General features: G+C 45.7%; 1 protein-coding gene across 4 annotated transcripts in view; it reads right to left on the bottom strand.

Moving 5' to 3' along the window:
* lrrc31 (leucine rich repeat containing 31) overlaps positions 1 to 20,322 on the bottom strand; it is a 113,148-nt gene that overhangs the window by 13,369 nt on the left and 79,457 nt on the right. For 3 of the 4 annotated variants that reach the window (XM_080186153.1, XM_080186152.1, XM_080186154.1), the window contains 3 exons: positions 19,605 to 19,769; positions 17,759 to 17,926; positions 3,632 to 3,799 (listed from right to left, as the gene is read on the bottom strand). In XM_080186153.1, the coding sequence (XP_080042279.1) occupies positions 3,632 to 3,799; positions 17,759 to 17,926; positions 19,605 to 19,769 (501 nt within the window). The remainder of the gene's footprint in view (positions 1 to 3,631; positions 3,800 to 17,758; positions 17,927 to 19,604; positions 19,770 to 20,322) is intronic. The other variant, XM_080186155.1, reaches the window with a different exon arrangement.

Genomic DNA, 20,322 nt, shown 5'->3' with positions numbered 1-20,322 from the left:
CTGGGTTTTGGAACAGCATTTATCATCAACTGTGCTGTTAACAGAAAGAAGGATTAGGATCACTAAGTATGTGTATGTTTGTGTGTGACTATGTGCATGTGTGTGTGTATTATATATAGATAGTGCGTTTTCTTCCCTAGATCACAAATTTGCACAGGGGTTTCAGCACTTTGAATTCACAATGAAGATTATGAAATGGATGAAAATGGAAAAGATTTAAATAAGGCAAGTGTTTTATGTTTTCAGATTCAAGGTGTGATTTCAGTGCAAAAATTAATTTTGAATAAATGTTGAGCAGCATAGGAACTAGAAGCAGAGGGAGGCCATTCAGTCCTTCAAGCCTGCTCCGCTATTCATTTTGGTCATGGTTGATCATCACATTTACTATCCCGATTCTCGCCCCTTAGCCCCAAGAGCAAAATCTAATTTCTTCTTGAAATCAGAATATTTTGACCTCAACTATATTTTGCAATAATGGATTCCACACATTCACCACCCTCTGGGTGAAGACATTTCTCCTCAGGTGTGGGAATTTTATCTGGATATAATTTTCCTTGAGAAAGGGGCAGTTTTAATGGTTCAGCACAAATTAGAATTTTGAAACAAATGGAGTTGGATTAATCTCAGACTAGAAAAATCTCAAGTGTTAAGAAGTTTTGAAATAATTGGAATTTGTTCAAAATTTGGGAATAGTTGAAGATAATTGTTTAAAAGACTCACCATTTTAAGGAAACAGAGAAGGTGACAGTGCCAAAAGGTGACACCATCGACAACCCTGTCACTTACAGCAGCAGAGGGTAAACTTCCCACTAACAAGTTAATGATTCATACGGCCAAATTCATTCATTCAGCATTGAGCAGGATAAACTTTGTGCTTTTTAATTACAGGTTACCACAAATGTGATAACATTTAACATCAGCCCATTGTCACAGACTAAAGACTTCACTTTGCTTTTCAAAAAGAAAGCTTAACCCATTCAGGCCGGTTGTTATTTTCCTGGAAGAAAGTGTTTGAGAAAGAGAGATTTAATACAAACACATTGACCGAGGACACAGAGAGAAGCAACTAGAAATTAAAGCAAAATATTGCAGATGCTGAAAACCTGAAATAAAAACAAAAAAATTGGAAAAACTCAGCAGTTCTGATGGATTCTATGGAGAGAGAAACAGATTTAACCTTTCGAGTTCATAGTAATCTACTCTGCTGAATTTTTCCAGCATTTTCTGCTTTATTTATAATCAGAAAGCAGATTTTATTCAGTTTAGATGAGGAAACTAATGCCCGTGGAAACATAGAAGACAAGATACACAGATACATAAACAAACCACACAAAATGATCATGTAATAAATGGCACAATATAACATAAGTGGTCTTCCCCAGTGCTGTATGATCAAGATCATTCTTACTGTTCATTACATTCCTACTTTCATATTATCTGCAAACTGTGACATAAGAACATAAGAAATAGGAGCAGGAGTAGGCCATCTAGCCCCTCGAGCCTGCCCTGCCATTCAATAAGATCATGGTTGATCTGAAATGGATCAGTTCCACTTTCCCGCTTTCTCCCTATAATCCTTAATTCCCCTGTCTATCAGAAACCTATCTACCCGTGACTTAAATATATTCAGCGAGGTAGCCTCCACCACTTCAACGGGCAGAGAATTCCAGAGATTCACCACCCTTTGAGTGAAGAAGTTCATCCTCAACTCTGATCTAAATTGCCACCCCCTTATCTTGAGGCTGTGCCCTCTCGTCCTGCTATCCTTTCTAAGTGGGAAGAATCTCTCTACCTCTACCCTATCCATCCCTTTCATTATCTTATACGTCTCTATAAGATCCCCCCTCATCCTTCTAAACTCCAATGAGTACAGACCCAGTCTATTTAGTCTCTCTTCATTGGCCAACCCCCTCATCTCCGGTATCAGCCTAGTGAACCTCCTCTGTACTCCCTCCAAGGCCAATATATCCTTCCGCAAATACGGGGACCAAAACTGCACACAGTACTCCAGCTGCAGCCTCACCAGTGCCCTGTACAGTTGCAGCAAGACCTCCCTGCTTTTATATTCTGTTCCCCTCGCTATAAAGGCCAGCATCCCATTTGCCTTCTTGATCATCTGCTGCACCTGCAGACTGGGTTTTTGCGATTCGGGTAAGGAGCCCCAGGTCCCTCTGCACCGTTGCATGCTGCAGTTTTTCACCCTTTAAATAATAATCCCTCCTCCTATTATTTCTGCCAAAGTGGATAACCTCACACTTGCTAACATCGTACTCCATCTGCCAGGTCCTCACCCACTCACTCAGCCTATCCAGATCCCTCTGCAGACTTTCCACATCCTCCACGCAATTTGCTTTTCCACTCACCTTTGTGTCATCAGCAAATTTTGTCACCCTACACTCAGCCCCCTCCTCTAGATCATCTATGTAAATGGTAAATAGCTGAGGCCCCAGCACCGATCCCTGCGGCACTCCTCTAGTCACTAACCTCCAATCAGAATAGCACCCATTGATACCAGCTCTCTGCTTCCTATTAGACAACCAATCCTCTATCCACGCTAACACCTTACCCCCAACTCCGTGCACCCTAACCTTCTGTAGCAACCTTTTATGAGGCACCTTATCAAACGCCTTTGGGAAATCTAAAAACACCACATCCACCGGTTCCCCCCTGTCTACCGCACTAGTCGCATCTTCATAGAAATCCAATAAATTCGTCAAACACGACTTCCCCTTAACGAATCCGTGCTGTGTCTGCTCAGTCAAACCATTCTTTTCTAGGTGCCTCGCGATTTCTTCTTTGATGACGGATTCTAGCATTTTTCCAACTACAGACGTTAAACTAACCGGCCTATGATTCCCTGCCTTTTGTCTGCTACCTTTTTTAAACAGCAGCATAACATTAGCCGTTTTCCAATCTTCCGGCACTTCCCCGGAGTCCAGCGAATTTTGATAAATAATTACTAAGGCATCCGCTATCACCTCTGCCATTTCCTTCAGAACCCTGGGATGCATTCCATCCGGTCCTGGGGACTTGTCCACCTTCAGTCCCATTAGTCTATCAAGCACTACCTCTCTAGTGACAGTAATCACACTCAGGCCCTCAATTCCTACCATCCTTCTATCTTTAACATACGGCAAACTATTTGTGTCCTCCTCCATGAAGACTGAGGCAAAAAAACTGTGAAGTGATGCCAAGTCATGATTATAAAATGAAAACTCTGAGATAGAATCATAGAATCCTACAGTGCAGAAGGAAGCCATTCGGTCCATCAAGCCTGCACCAACCACGATCCCACCCGAGTGCTTTCGTCATAACCCCATGTATTTACCTTAGTTAGTCACCCTGACACTAAGGGGCAATTTAGTGTGGTCAGTCCACCTAATCTGCACATCTTTGCACTGTGGGAGGAAATCGGAGCATCCGGAGGAAACTCACGCAGATTCCCTCCAGTCTGTAAAACAACAATTCACCATGATTGGTCTCTTAGCCAATCGTTTTACCACATTACCCCTATATCTGCTCCGTTTCTCAACTCCACTATCCTGTCTTTGCTTCATATTCCTAGACACAATACCATTTACCCCAGTCTGGAACATTTCCATCAACTCTGGATGAACAATAATGTGATTACCAAGGGATGCCAAATCCCGGCCAGTCAGATTACAGCTACTCAGCTTCAGAACCTGGAGATGAGTGTTACTTTGCAACATTCGGAAAAGTACTCCAAGATTTCCACCAAGGCATTTATTCCAGGACAGATCCAAGGTTTCCAGCTCCGTCAGATTTGGGATTGTGTCAGCTGCAAAATTTAATGCGATATTTTTATTTGTCTTCATGAAGTCTCCCAACAACAAAGACGACAAACTTAATCGAGCCTCCAAATCAAAAGCTGGAGAATGCAACAATTTAAGAACCGTGTAGATTGCAGGTGGAATCTTCAATGATGACCATGAAACCATTGTCAATTGTTGGAAAAAATCCCATCTGGTTCACTAATGTCCTTTAGGGAAGGAAAGCTGCTGTCCTTACTCTGTCTGGCCTATACGTGACTCCAAATCCACAGCAATGTGGTTGAGTCTCAAATGCCCTCTGATGTTGGGGGCATTTAGGAATGGGCAATAAATGCTGGCCCAGCCAGCAATATCCCATAAAAATGAATAAAAAAGTTAAGTAATTGGGGTTGTTATATAGGCCCCCGAATAGTCAACAGGAATTAGAAGAACAAATATGCAGAGACACTGGGGAGACTCGCAGGAGTAACAGGGCTGTCACATTCGGGGATTTTAATTTTCCTAACACAGACTGGGACTGCCATAGTGTTAGGGGCTTAGATGGGGTGGATTTTGTTGAGTGCATTCAGGAAAGTTTGCTCAGGCAGCATGTGGAGGGTCCTACTCGGGAAAGGGCAAAACTTGACCTACTCTTGGGAAATAGGACTGGACATGGTCCATTCTGCTGTTATTCCTACCAAAATCAATGACCTCACACTTACCAACATTGTACTCCATCTGCCAGACCCTCGCCTACTCTATATCCCTTTGCAGACCTTCAGTGTCCTCTGCACACTCTGCTCTACCACTCATCTTAGTGTCATCTGCAAACTTTGACACTAATGGGGAGGATAGTCTTGGACTTCAAAAGGACATGGACATATTGGAGATAAAAGCAAAATACTGCTGATTCTGGATTCTGAAACAAAAACAATAATATGCTGGAAAATCTCAGCAGGTCTGCCAGCCTCTGTGAGAGAGAATAGTGCCAACGTTTTGAGTCTGGATGACTCTTCATCAGAGTTCACATTGGTAGATTGGGCGGAGAAGTGCGAGGTGAATCGGTATGGCAGGAAGTTTGTGGAGAGACAGTGTAAAGAGCAGCGAAGGTGCAAGAACAAGAAATCTCCGTGTATTTGTAGATCTGTCATTGAAAACGGCAGAAAAAACAAACTGCTGCAGATGCTGGAATCTGAAACCAGAAGAGAAAATGCTGGAAAATCTCAGCAGGTCTGGCAGCATCCGAGAGAGAAAAGAGCTGACGTTTCGAGTCCAGACGACCCTTTGTCAAAGGTAAAAGGTATAGAAATTGGGAGATATTTATATTGCAGGGTGAGGGAATGAAAGATGAGTCATAGTCACAGAAATCAGGGGAAAGGCTGCTAATGGCAGCCCATAGAGCGAATAAAAGGTGTGAGAAGCTGCTATCAGAAGATAAGCTGTGACAGATAAGGATGTGGCAGGAGGGGGAGAAATTCACAAAAAGGACTATCCTGGTAGGCCCATTGTGTCAGCTTGCTCCTGCCCCACTGAACTTATTTCCTCTCATCTTGACTCCATCCTCACTCCCCTGGTCCATTCCCCCTCCCCACCTACATCCGGGATTCCTGATGCCCTGCATCATATTGATGGCTTCCAGTTGGCAGGCTCTAGCCGCCTCCTATTCACCATGGGTGTGTAATTTCTCTACATCTCCATCCCACACCAGGCAGCCTGAGAGATCTTTGCTTCTTTGTTGAAAAGAGACCTGAACAACTCCCATCCATCACAACTCTTCTCCACCTGGGTGAATTCATTCTCTCAACAACTTCTCCTTTAATACATCCCACTTTCTCCAAATCAAAGGAATAACAATGGATACCCACGTGGATCCTAGCTACACTTGTCTTTTTGTAGGGTATGTGGAACATTCCTCGTTCTAGGTCTATCCACACTGGGACTTCAAGGAGCAGCTACTGCGAGTCCTTGATAAATATGTACCTGTCAGGCAGGGAGGAAGTGGTCGAGCGAGGGAACCGTGGTGTACTAAGGAAGTTGAATCTCTGGTGAAGAGGAAAGAGGAGACTTATGTAAAGATGAGGCGTGAAGGCTCAGTTAGAGCACTGGAGAGTTATAAATTAGACAGGAAGGAGCTAAAGAGAGAGTTAAGAAGAGCTAGAAGAGGACATGAGAAGACTTTGGCAGGTAGGATCAAGGAAAACCCTAAAGCTTTCTATAGGTATGTCAGGAATAAAAGATTGGTTAGGGCAAGTATGGGTGTGAGGCCAGTATATTGTTGCCAATACAATATGTGGGAGGTCTTGGATGCTCCTGGTCTCCCACACATCCATACCTGTGCTCGGTGTGTGGAGCTGCAGTCCCTACGGGACCTGGTAAAGGAACTGGAAAGGCAGCTTCAGGACATTTGTCTCATTAGAGAGAATGAGGAGATAACTGATAGGAGCTATCGGCAAGTGGTCACACCAGGGCAACGGGAAGAAGGCACGTCGGTAACTATTAGGAAGGGGAAACCTCAGGTGATGGAGAGCATGCCGGTGGATGTCCCCCTACAAAATAAATACTCCTGCCTGAGTACCACTGGGGGGGACAGCTCATCTGGAGGAGGAAGCAGTGGCCAGCTCTCTGGAGCTGAGCCAGTACTTCAAAAAACTAAAAAAGAGACCAGCAAGGCAGTACTAATAGGGGACTCCATAGTGAGGGGATCAGACAGGCGTTTTTGTGGACGTAGACGGGAGTCGCGGATGGTGGTTTGTCTCCCTGGAGCTGGGATCCGGGATGTCTCTGGGCGGGTCCCAGACATCCTGAAAGGGGAGGGGGAGGAACCGGAGGTTGTGGTTCATATAGGTACTGCTGACATAGGCAGGAAGAGGGAAGCAGTCATGAAAAGGGATTATAGGGAACTGGGTAGGCAGCTGAGGAAGAGGAAAGCGAAGGTAGTAATCTCAGGATTGCTGCCTGCGCCGCGGGAGAGTGAGGGCAGGAATGGAATGAGGTGGAGGGTGAATGCGTGGCTGAGGGACTGGAGCAGGGGGCAGGGATTCCGGTTCCTGGATCATTGGGACCTCTTTAGGGGCAGGTGGGACCTGTACAGTAAAGACGGGTGGCACTTGAATCACAGGGGGACTAATATCTTGGCGGGAAGATTGGCTAGGGCTACTGGGGGGACTTTAAACTAGAAAGGATGGGGGGAGGGAATAGTGATGGGGAGACTGGGACCGAGACCGAGGAGGTTAGCTCCCGGGTAGGGAAGGACTGTAGACAGTATGACAGGGAGGTTAGACGGGTGGTGGAGAACGGAAATGTCCAGACCGAGGGTCTGAGGTGTGTCTATTTTAAGGCCAGGAGTGTAGTGAACAAAGTAGATGAGCTTAAAGCGTGGATTGCTGCTTGGGAATGTGATGTGGTGGCCATTACTTGGATGTCTCAGGGACAGGACTGGGTACTTCAGGTGCTGGGATTCAGATGCTTCAGGAAGGACAGGGAGGGGGACGAAAGAGGTGGTGGAGTGGCACTGTTGATCAGGGACAGTGTCACGGCTGCAGAGAAGGAGGATGCTGTGGAGGGACTGTCTACGGAGTCTCTGTGGGTGGAAGTTAGGAACAGCAAAGGGTCGATATCTTTGCTAGGTGTTTTCTATAGGCCGCCCAATAGTGACAGGGAAGTTGAGGTGCAGATAGGGAAACAGATTCTGGAGAGATGTAGTAATAACAGAGTTGTCGTGATGGGAGACTTCAATTTCCCAAACATCGACTGGAATATCCCAAGGGTAAGGGGTTTGGATGGGGAGGAGTTTGTTAGGTGTGTTCAGGAGGGTTTCCTGACACAGTACGTGGATAAGCCTACGAGAGGAGAGGCTGTGCTTGACCTGGTGCTGGCTAATGCACCTGGACAGGTGTCAAATCTCTCAGTGGGAGAGCATCTCGAGGATGGAGATCATAATTCTATCTCCTTCACGATAGCATTGGAAAGAGACAGGGTCAGGCAGGCTAGGAAGGTGTTTATCTGGAGTAAGGGGAAATATGAAGACATCAGGCAGCTAATTAGAACATAGAACATTACAGCGCAGAACAGGCCCTTCGGCCCACAATATTGCGCCGACTGGTTAAAAAACAATGACCCTCTAACCTAAGCCAATCCCTTTCCATCCATAAACCTATCCACGGATCTCTTAAACGCCCCCAAACTAGGCGCGTTTACAACTGCAGCAGGCAGGGCATTCCAATCCCTCACCACCCTCTGGGTAAAGAACCTACCCCTGACATCCGTCCTATAACTACCCCCCCTTAATTTAAAGCTATGCCCCCTCGTGCTAGCTTTCTCCATCCGAGGAAAAAGGCTATCACTGTCCACCCTATCCAAACGTCTAATCATCTTATATGTTTCAATAAGATCCCCTCTTAGCCACCTTCTTTCTAGCGAAAACAACCCCAAATCCCTCAGTCTCTCCTCATAGGACCTCCCCTCCATACCAGGCAACATCCTGGTAAACCTCCTCTGCACCCTCTCCAAAGCCTCCACATCCTTCCTGTAATGTGGGGACCAGAACTGCACACAATACTCCAAGTGCGGCCACACCAGAGTTGTGTACCGTTGCAACATGACGCTGCAACTCCTAAATTCAATCCCCCTACCAATAAACGCCAAGACACCGTATACCTTCTTAACAACCTTATCTACTTGATTCCCAACTTTCAGGGATGTACACATACACCTAGATCCCTCTGCTCATCCACACTATTCAAAGTCCTCCCGTTAGCCCTATACTCAACACATCTGTTATTCCTGCCAAAGTGAATTACCTCACACTTCTCCGTATTAAACTCCATCCGCCACCCCTCGGCCCAGCTCTGCAACCTGTCCAAGTCTCCCTGCAAACCATGACACCCTTCCTCACTATCTACCACACCTCCGACTTTGGTGTCATCAGCAAATTTACTAATCCACCCAACTATACCCTCATCCAGATCATTAATAAAAATTACAAACAGCAGTGGCCCCAAAACAGATCCCTGAGGCACACCACTTGTAACCGAACTCCATGACGAATATTTACCATCAACCACCACCCTCTGTCTCCTATCTGCTAGCCAATTCCTGATCCAATTTCCTAGATTACCCCCAATCCCATACATCTGCATTTTCTGCAGAAGCCTTCCATGGTGAACCTTATCAAACGCCTTACTAAAATCCATGTATACGTCAACTGCCTTACCCCCATCCACCTCTTTGGTCACTTTCTCAAAAAACTCAATAAGGTTAGTAAGGCACGACCTACCCTTCACAAAACCATGCTGACTATCTCCAATCAATTCATTACTCTCCAAATAACTATAAATCCTATCCCTAATAATTTTTTCTAAAACCTTGCCCACAACAGAAGTAAGACTCACCGGTCTATAATTCCCGGCAAAGTCTCTGTTCCCCTTCTTAAACAATGGGACAACATTCGCTATCCTCCAATCTTCCGGTACTATACCTGAGACCAACGACGACCTGAAGATCAGAGCCAGAGGCTCTGCAATCGCCTCTCTTGCCTCCCAGAGAATCCTAGGATAAATCCCGTCCGGCCCACAGGACTTATCTATTTTCAAACCCTCAAGAATATCCAGCACATCCCCCCTATCAACTGCAATACTGTCCAGTTTACACCCCTGTAACCCAGTGTTCTCCTCAGCTACATTTATGTCCCCCTGCGTGAACACCGAAGAGAAATATTGGTTCAATGCCTCTCCAATTTCCTCCGGTTCCACACACAACTTCCCTCTGCTGTCTGTAACTGGCCCTAATCTTGCCCTAACCAACCTTCTGTTCTTAACATATCTATAGAACGCCTTAGGATTCTCCTTAATCCTATCAGCCAAAGTCTTCTCATGTCCTCTTTTAGCCCTTCTTAACTCAATTGGACGAATAAACTGGAAGGTGTTGTTCTTGGGGAAAAGTACTGAAGGAAGGTGGCGGATTTTCAAGGAATGTTTGACTGGAGCTCTGCACGATAACATTCCGATGAGACAGGAAGGTTTTGGTAGGTCGCGGGAACCGTGGTGCACGAAGGTTGTGGTGAACCTAGTCAGGAAGAAAAGAAAGACGTATAAAAGGTTCAGAGAGCTAGGAGATGGTAAGGATCTAGAGGAGTATAAGGCTTGTAGAAAGGAGCTTAAAAAGGAAATTAGGAGAGCCAGAAGGGGTCATGAGAAGGCCTTGGCGGGTAAGACTGAGGAGAATCCCAAGGCGTTCTACAAATATGTGAAGAGTAAAAGGATGAGAAGAGAAGGGATAGGACCTATAAAAGGTGAAGGGGGAAAAGTTTGTGTGAACATAAGAACATAAGAACATAAGAAATAGGAGCAGGAGTAGGCCATCTGGCCCTTCGAGCCTGCCCCGCCATTCAATAAGATCATGGCTGATCTGTCGTGGCTGATCTGTCGTGGCTCAGTTCCACTTTCCCGCCCTCTCCCCATAACCCTTAATCCCCTCTCTTATCTTACCGGAAGAAATGGCAGAGGTGCTTAATGAGTACTTTGCCTCGGTATTCACGGTGGAAAGTGATCTGGGAGGTTGTACTACAGGTTTGCGGCAGACTGAAAAGATTGAGTATGTGGATGTTAAGAAAGAGGAAGTGTTGGAACTTTTAAACTCTTATCAAGATAGACAAGTCACCGGAACTGGATGGGATGTACCCCAGGTTACTGTGGGAGGTGAAGGAAGAGATTGCGGACCCCCTGGCGATGATCTTTGCATCGTCGATGGAGACGGGAGATGTTCCGGAGGATTGCGGATGTGGTTCCTATTTTCAAGAAAGGGAACAGGGATAGCCCGGGAAATTACCGACCGGTGAGCCTGACCTCAGTGGTTGGTAAGTTGATGGAGAAGATTCTGAGGGACAAGATTTATGAGCATTTGGAGAAGTTTAGAATGATCAGAAATAGTCAACATGGTTTTGTCAAGGGCAGGTTGTGCCTTACGAGCCTAGTTGAGTTCTTTGAGAATATGACTGAACGCATTGACGAAGGAAGAGCGGTGGACGTGGTTTACATGGACTGCAGCAAGGCATTTGATAAGGTCCCCCACGCAAGACTTCTTGAGAAGGTGAGAGGGCATGGGATCCAGGGGGCTTTGGCCTTGTGGATCCAGAACTGGCTTGCCTGCAGAAGGCAGAGATTGGTTGTGGATGGGTCTTTTTCTGCATGGAGGTTGGTCACCAGTGGAGTGCAGCAGGGATCTGTTCTAGGACCCTTGAACATAGAACACTACAGCACAAACAGGCCCTTTGGCCCACTAGTTGCGCCAATCACTTCTATACCTACTAAGCCATAGACCTATCTATAACCCCCATCCTATTAGATCCCATATACTCATCCAGAAGTCTTTTAAAAGACCCCAGCGAGTTCGCCTCCACCACCACCAACAGCAGCCAATTCCATTCACTCACCACCCTCTGAGTGAAAAACTTACCCCGACATCTCCTCTGTACTTGCTTCCCTGCACCTTAAATCTGTGTCCTCTCGTAGCGACCATTTCAGCCCAGGGAAATAGCCTTTGAGAATCCACCCTATCTATTCCTCTCAACATCTTATAAACCTCTATCAGGTCGCCTCTCAACCTTCGTCTCTCCAGGGAGAAGAGTCCCAGCTCCCTCAACCTATCTTCATAAGGCATGCCTCCCAATCCAGGCAACATCCTTGTAAATCTCCTCTGCACCCTCTCAATAGCTTCTACGTCCTTCCTGTAGTGAGGCGACCAGAACTGCGCACAGTACTCCAAGTGGGGTCTGACAAGGGTCCTATAATGCTGTTTGTCATTTTCATAAATGACCTGGATGAGGAAGTGGAGGGATGGGTTAGTAAGTTTGCCGACAATACGAAGGTTGATGGTGTTGTGGATGGTCTGGAGGGATGTCAGAAGTTGCAGCGTGACACAGATAGGATGCAAGACTGGGCGGAGAAGTGGCAGACGGACTTCAACGCGGATAAATGTGTAGTGGTCCATTTTGGCAGGACCAATGGGATGAAGGAATACAGTATCAAGGGTATGAACCTTAGCTGTGTTGAAGAGCAGAAGGATCTTGGGGTCCGGGTCCATAGGACTCTTAAATCAGCCTCGCAGGTGGAGGATGTGGTCAAGAAGGCGTATGGTGTACTGGCCTTCATTAATCGAGGGATTGCGTTTAGGAGTCGGGAGATAATGCTGCAACTTTATAAGACCCTTGTCAGACCCCACTTGGAGTACTGTGCGCAGTTCTGGTCGCCTTACTACAGGAAGGACGTGGAAGCTATTGAGAGGGTGCAGAGGAGATTTACAAGGATGTTGCCTGGATTGGGAGGCATGACTTATGAAGACAGGTTGAGGGAGCTAGGTCTCTTCTCTGTGGAGAGACGAAGGTTGAAAGGCGACCTGATAGAGGTTTATAAAATGTTGAGAGGAATAGATAGGGTGGATTCTCAGAGGCTATTTCCCAGGGCTGAAATGGTCGCTACGAGAGGACACAGATTTAAGGTGTTGGGGAGCAGGTACAGAGGAGATGTTAGGGGTAAGTTTTTCACTCAGAGGGTGGTGAGTGAATGGAATCGGCTGCCGTCAGTGGTGGCGGAGGCGAACTCGCTGGGGTCTTAAAAGACTTCTGGATGAGTATATGGGATCTAATGGGATTGGGGGTTATAGATAGGTCTATGGCTTAGTAGGTATAGATGTGATCGGCGCAACTTGTGGGCTGAAGGGCCTGTTTGTGCTGTAGTGTTCTGTGTTCTAAGATTAGGGCCAGTCAGGGACAGTAGTGGGAAGTTATGTGTGGAGCCTGAAGAGATAGGAGAGGCACTAAATGAATATTTTTCATCAGTATTCATGCAGGAAAAGTCAATGTAGTCGAGAATACTGAGATACAGGCTTTTAGACTAGACAGGATTGAGGTACATAAGGAGGAGGTGTTGGCAATTCTTGACAGTATGAAAATAGATAAGTCCCCTGGGCTGGATGGGATTTACCCTAGGATTCTCTGGGAGGCTAGGGAGGATTTACTGGAGTTCTATGAGGATGTGTCTAGGGCGGTGGATAGAGGAGAGCCGGTGGATGTGGTCTTTCTTGATCTTCAGAAGGCGTTTGACAAGGTACCTCACAAGAGGTTATTGCAGAAGGTCAGGGGACATGGAGTTGGGGGTAGGGTGTTAGCGTGGATAGAGGATTGGTTGTCAAATAGGAGTCAGAGAGTGGGAGTCAATGGGTGCTATTCGGATTGGCAGTTGGTGACTAGTGGAGTGCCCCAGGGGTCGGTGCTGGGGCCTCAGCTATCTACCATTTATATAGATGATCTGGAGGAGGGAACCGAGTGTATGGTGTCGAAATTTGCTGATGACACCAAGATTGGTGGAACGGCAAATTGCGCAGAGGGTGTGGAGAGTCTGCAGAAGGATCTAGATAGGCTGGACGAATGGGCCAGGAACTGGCAAATGGAATTTAATGTTGGCAAGTGCGAGGTGGTTCACTTTGGTAGGAATAATGGTAGGAAGGATTATTACTTACGTGGAGAAAAACTGCAGCAGGCGACGGTGCAGAGGGACCTCGGGGTACTTGTGCATGAGTCACAAAAACCCAGCTTGCAGGTGCAGCAGGTGGTCAGGAAGGCGAATGGGATGCTGGCCTTCATCGCGAGGGGGACTGAATATAAAAGTAGGGAGGTCTTGCTGCAGCTGTATAGGGCATTGGTGAGGCCGCAGCTGGAGTACTGTGTGCAGTTTTGGGCGCCGTACTTACGCAAGGATATTTTGGCTTTGGAGGGAGTACAGAGGAGGTTTACTAGGCTGATGCTGGAGTTGAGGGGGTTGAGCTATGAGGAGAGGCTGAATAAACTAGGCTTGTACTCGTTAGAGTTTAGAAGAATGAGGGGAGATCTCATTGATACGTATAAGATGATGAATGGGATGGATAGGATAGAGGTGGAGAGACTCTTCCCACTCAGAAAGGACAGTAGGACTAGAGGGCACAGCCTCAAGATAAAGGGGAGGGCGGTTTAGAACGGAGTTGAGGAAGAACTTCTTCACTCAAAGGGTGGTGAATCTCTGGAATTCTCTGCCCGTTGAAGTGGTGGAGGCTGCCTTGCTAAATATTTTTAAGACGCGGGTTGATCGGATTTTGATAAGCGAGGGGATTAAGGGTTATGGGGAGAGGGCGGGAATGTGGAACTGAGCCACGACAGATCAGCCATGATCTTATTGAATGGTGTGGCAGGCTCGAAGGGCTAGATGGCCTACTCCTGCTCCTATTTCTTATGTTCTTATGAAATTGCAGAGCCTTTGGTTTTGATCTTTATGTCGTCATTGGCTACAGGTATAGTGCCGGAAGACTGGAGGATGGCAAATGTTGTCCCCTTGTTTAAGGAGGGGAGTAGAGACCATCCTGGGAATTATAGACCGGTGAGCCTTACTTCTGTGGTGGGCAAAGTTTTGGAAAGGATTGTTAGAGGTAGGATTTATAATGATCTAGAAAGAAATAATTTGATTAGGGATAGTCAACACGGTTTTGTGAAGGGTAGATCATGCCTCAAAAACCTTATCGAGTTCTTTGAGAAGGTGACCAAAGAGGTGGATAAGGGTAAAGCAGTTGACGTGGTGTATATGGATTTTAGCAAAGCATTTAATAAGGTTCCCCATGGTAGGCTACTGCAGAAAATGCAGATGCATGGGATTGAGGGTGATTTAGCAGTTTGGATCAGGAATTGGCTAGCTGATAGAAGACAGAGGGTGATGGTTGATGGGAAATATTCAACCTGGAGTTCAGTTACAAGGGGTGTGCCGCAGGGATCTGTTTTGGGGCCACTGCTGTTTGTCATTTTTATAAATGACCTAGATGAGGGTGTAGAAGGATGGGTTAGTAAATTTGCTGACGACACCAAAGTTGGAGGAGTTGTAGACAGTGAGGATGGATGTTACAGTTTGCAGAGGGACATAGATAAGCTGCAGAGCTGGGCTGAGAGGTGACAGATGGAGTTTAATACGGAAAAGCGTGAGGTGATTCACTCTGGTAAGAGTAACAGGAGTACAGAATAAAGGGCTAATGGAAGGACTCTTGGTAGTGTCGACGAGCAGAGAGATCTCGGGGTACATGTGCATAGATCCCTGAAAGTTGGCACCCAGGTTGATAAGGTTGTTAAGAAGGCGTACGGTGTGTTGGCTTTTATTGGTAGAGGGATTGAATTTCGGAGCTGTGAGGTCATGTTGCAACTGTACAAAACTCTGGTGTGGCCGCACTTGGAGTATTGCGTACAGTTCTGGTTGCCGCATTATAAGAAAGATGTGGAGGCATTGGAAAGGGTGCAGAGGAGGTTTACCAGGATGTTGCCTGGTATGGTGGGAAGGTCTTATGAGGAAAGGCTGAGGGACTTGACGTTATTTTCATTAGAGAGAAGTTTAAGAGGTGACCTAATTGAGGCATACAAGATGATCAGAGGATTAGATAAAGTGGACAGTGAGAGCCTTTTTCCTCGGATGGTGATGGCTAACATGAGGGGACATAGCTTTAAATTAAGGGGTGGTAATTATAGGACGGATGTCAGAGGTAGGTTCTTTATTCAGAGGGTAGTAAGGGCGTGGAATGCCCTGCCTGCAGCAGTTGTGGACTCGCCAACTTTAAGGGCTTTCAAATGGTGAGTGGATAGGCATATGGATAACATTGGAATAGTTTAGGTTAGAGGGTCATTAGATTGGTTCCACTGGTCTGCATAACATCGAGGGCCAAAGGGCCTGTACTGCGCTGTAATGTTCTATGTTCGTTACTGTTAAGGGGGACAGCCACCGGGATACTCTCTGGTACATGACCCTTACCCTTCCTAACCGTGACCCATGCGTCTTCCTCCCGAGGCCCCGTTGTGACTACCTTCCTGTAACTTTTATCTATTAATTTCTCATTCTCCCTGACTAGACTAAGGTCATCGAGCCGTAGCTCCAGCTCCCTAACACGGTCCCTCAGGAGCTGCAGTTCCACGCACCTGGCACAGATATGGAGATCTGGGAGACTAGGTGTCTCCATGAACTCCCACATCCAACACTGAAAGCAACAAACTGGCCTCTCACTCATAATTACCCCTTTCTGTAAATTACTAGAAGAATGAAGAACACAACCTGCCCTGCCTCTGCCTGTTTTCGCCAAATCCCGTTGAGCCAAAGCCCTTCAGCCTTCACTCTGCTCCCTCTCACTCCGTGCCCGCTCTCAATGCTGCTGCTGTATGAAGTGGCCCGCTCTTCATAGCTCCTGTTCACCACTGGCTGGCATCAGGCACCTGCACAGTTTTCCCAGTAAAAAAAAAGTTAACGGATAAATAAATAGGCAAACACTTGCTGCCTTACCCTCAGCACAAATCTCTCTCTCTCAAACTTGCTCTGGTCGCATAATTGCAGGCTGGGCAAACTTTCATAGCCCATTCCTAATTGCCCTTGAACTGAGTGGCTGGTTCAGTTATTTTAGGGGGTAGTTAAGAAACACACGTCAAGAACTAGGGGACACAGATTTGAAGATAATGGGGGAAAGGAGGAGATTCACGAGGAAAAATGTTTTCACCCAGAGGTGGTTGGAGTCTGGAAAAACTTCCCAAGAGGGTGGTGGAGGCAGGTTCAATCAAGGTTAGGACTAGGGTTAGCGCGGTGGGTCGGATCTCAAACAATGACAAGACAGAGTACAGGAATGAGTTAGAGAATCTGGTGAACTGGTGCGGCAACAATAATCTCTCCCTCAAATGTCAACAAAACAAAGGAGATTGTCATTGACTTCAGGAAGTGTAAAGGAGAACATGCCCCTGTCTACATCAACAGGGATGAAATAGAAATGTTGAAAGCTTCAAGTTTTTAGGTGTCCAGATCACCAACAACCTGTCCTGGTTCCCCCATACTGACACTATACTGTCAGCCCACCAACGCCTCTACTTTCTCAAGAAGGAAATTTGGCATGTCAGCTATGACTCTCACCAACTTTTACAGATGCACCATAGAAAGCATTCTTTCTGGTTGTATCACAGCTTGGTATGGGCTCCTGCTCTGCCCGAGACCGCAAGTAACTACAAGAGGTTGTGAATGTAGCCCAATCCATCACGCAAACCAGCCTCCCATCCATTGATTCTATCTACACTTCCCGCTGCCTTGGGGAAAAGCAGCCAGCAGGATTAAGCATGTCATGGATCCCAGACATTCTCTCTTCCACCTTCTTTCATCGGGAAAAAGATACAAAAGTCTGAGGTCACGTACCAACCAACTCAAGAACAGCTTCTTCCCTGCTGCCGTCAGACTTTTGAATGGACTTACTTTGCCTTAAGTTGATTTTTCCCAACACCCTAGCTGTGACTATAACACTATATTCTGCACTCTTTCTTTCCTATGAACATAAGAAACAATACTTTTCATTGTACGTTAATACATGTGACAATAATAAATTTAAATTAAATCAAGGTAATGTAATGGGAATTGGATTGCTATCTGAAAATAAATAATATGTAAAGTCCAAAGATGTGCAGGTTAGGTTGATTGGCCGTGCTAAAATTGCCCCAGTGTCCTGAGATGCGTAGGTTAGAGGGATTAGTGAGTAAATATGTAGGGACAGGGAGGTAGGACCTGGGTGGGATTTTGGTCGGTGCAGACTCGATGGGCCGAATGGCCTCTTTCTCTACTGTAGGGTTTCTATGATTCTATGTAAAGTTGTGGGTTAGACAGGAGAGGAGGATTAAATTGAATACTCTTTCAGGTGAGTCAGTGCAAACTTGATGGACTGAATGACCTTCTTCTGTACTATAAAGATTCTGTCACATATTCTGTCACAAATACAAAGGGAATCGTGGCCAAGCTCCCATCCTTCCACTGACAAAGATCAGCTGATCCAGAGCATCTCATGCTGCCAGTTCCTTTCTTAAATGAACCATTTCTCACCCCCTCTGGTTCTTTTCTGATCTGAATAAAACATCAAAAGTTTGGGAAAAAAAGAAGAGACTTTTTGAATGAAGAAAACAATTCACTCACCGAATTCCACAATGGATTCTTTGGTTAAATTACAATTGTTGGCAACAAAACTTTTCAATCTTGGTAAAAAACGCAGTCGAGAAATCAGGTGCCGTACTGAACTTCCTAAACTCTTATTCAAGGCAAAATTCAGCACTTGTAGACTGGATAGCAAGGGGATGATCTGGGCTGCAAGCAAAAAAAAACAGCAATAATTAAAATGACAGCTGCTTCTTCAGATCAAGAATGAAGATTTGAATCCCTTAAATCATCAGCCAGGTGAAAACCCAGCCTTGGGACGGGAAGAGGTGAAGTTTGGGAATAGAGGGATATGGCCCCCGGAAGGGGAAGGATAAGGGTAGTTCAGTCGGACAGCATGGTCAATTCAGACTTGGAGGGCCAAAGGGCCTGTTCCTGTGCTGTAATTTTCTGAGTCAGGAAATTCTCAGGCTGAGAACAGAGTCTTCAGGTTCTCAGATTTTCATGGATAGGAGTGAGTTTGAGGTGGTGTGGTATAATTTTATTAAAGTGACAACTGCTTTGTCTTGGCAGTATTGCTGCATTTTTAGAATTAAACACCCAAGAGGAAATGTTGCCTGGAGGGTATTGATTTGTAGGTCTGATCAAATAGGGAGTTTACACCAGTTCAGGTTTTTTTTCTCCTCAGATTTAGAATTACAGCTAATTGAGCCCAGAACAATATTATTGCCACGTTATCTATTTTTTGGGTAGTTTCATGATCGCCCTCTTTAGATCAATCAGAATTCCCTCAATAAATGTTCAATGGTATGAGAATGAATTTTTGGGGAATATTTGGTTATTCGCGTGTGCACGTGCAAGCGTGGCTATGCGAAAGCGCAAGTCTGCGCGCGCAAGTGCATGTGCGTGAATGGGATTGAATGCGAGTGCGTGCATGTGCCAGCAACTGTGCGTGCACAGGCAAATGTGACTGTGCACATGTGCACGCACGTGTGTGAATTATCTAATTAAGCTGGCATGAGGTTAGCTGACTGAAAGAGTTGAAGGTGCTAAATATGTGCATTTTTAATGAAGCTAAGAACTTGGAGATGCACATAAATAAATAGTTTAGAAATTTGTATTAGGAGATAGAGGGGGATTTAATTTTTTTTCAAGCAAGGGAACAGCTTTTACAGCTGGCGAAGATTTCATCAATAAGCAAAGGGGGTTCTTAAATTTCATTTGATTCCAAAAGTGGGACCAATGAGAAAGACATGAAAGATTTTTGTATTTGAGTGAAATTCAACAAAGTGCTGAGAGCAATGGAACTAAAAATGAAAGAAGAAAAGGATATGAGGGCAGAGATGTTGAGCTGAGTTAGTGTTTTCTGTGTGGGGAAATACAGAAATTAGCAGAAGTAGGCCATTTGGCCCTTCGAGCCTGCTCCACCATTCATTTCAATCATGGCTGATCATCCAATTCAATATCCTGAGGACCCCCCCCCACCACCCTTTCCTCTAAATCCCTTGATCCCTTTAGCCCTAAGAGCTTTCTCTAATTTCTTCTTGAATTCACAACATTTTGGCCTCAACTACTTCTTGCAGTAGTGAATTCCACACATTCACCCCCCTCTGGGTGAAGAAATTTCTTCTCACCTCAGTTCTAAAAGGTTTACTCCTTATCCTCAAACTATGGTGCCTCATTCTGGACTCCATCTGAGACTACAAGTGCAACTCCCCACCCAAGAGTCAATAATATAGACATGGAAATAAAAGAGGAAAGATGTTCTGCTATTACTTTTCTTGCTGAACACAAATTCTCAGTCCTCAGAACACATGCATCTTTTCTCTTGAAGGAGCATTGGGTTTCTCTAGGGTTAAAAATAATAACAGAATGGAACTTTACTCACTAAGAGCAGAAAGATCTTCTTCAGTCAATGAGCACTGATGGACATCGAACACTTGGAGCTGTTTGAAGGTCAATAAATGGACAGCTACGTCCTTGAAGCTGCCTCCAATGTTATTACAGGAGAAAACCAGTTTCTTCACACCTGGTATCTGTTCCAGTGCATCACCTGCAGGTATTCACACAACCTCTTTATAAACTGATCAAAGACAGCTTGGGACAAGTTAGATAAATTGGCAAAGAGCGTGCTGTTAAACTCCATTGATGAAGGGGACAACCGCAAGTCATCTTTACCTTTATTCAAAAAGTTAAACATTACAAATATATAGAACATAAGAAATAGGAAGAGTAGGCCATCTAGCCCTTCGAGCCTGCCCCGCCATTCAATAAGATCATGGCTGATCTGAAGTGGGTCAGTTCCACTTTCCCGCTTTCTCTCCATAATCCTTAATCCCCTTGTCTGTCAAAAACCTATCCACCCGTGACTTAAATATATTTAGCGAGGCAGCCTCCACCACTTCAACGGGCAGAGAATTCCAGAGATTCACCACCCTTTGAGTGAAGAAGTTCCTCCTCAACTCCGATCTAAACTGCCCCCCCCCTTATCTTGAGGCTGTGCCCCCTAGTCTTGCTATCCTTTCTAAGCAGGAAGAATCTCTCTACCTCTACCCTATCCATCCCCTTCATTATCTTATACGTCTCTATAAGATCCCCCCTCATCC

Source organism: Carcharhinus amblyrhynchos, chromosome 3, assembly GCF_965287045.1.
Source record: "Carcharhinus amblyrhynchos chromosome 3, sCarAmb.v2.hapA, whole genome shotgun sequence".
Taxonomy (NCBI): domain Eukaryota; kingdom Metazoa; phylum Chordata; class Chondrichthyes; order Carcharhiniformes; family Carcharhinidae; genus Carcharhinus; species Carcharhinus amblyrhynchos.
Note: the sequence above shows the minus strand (reverse complement) of the source record. Positions and strands in the feature narration are given on the sequence as shown.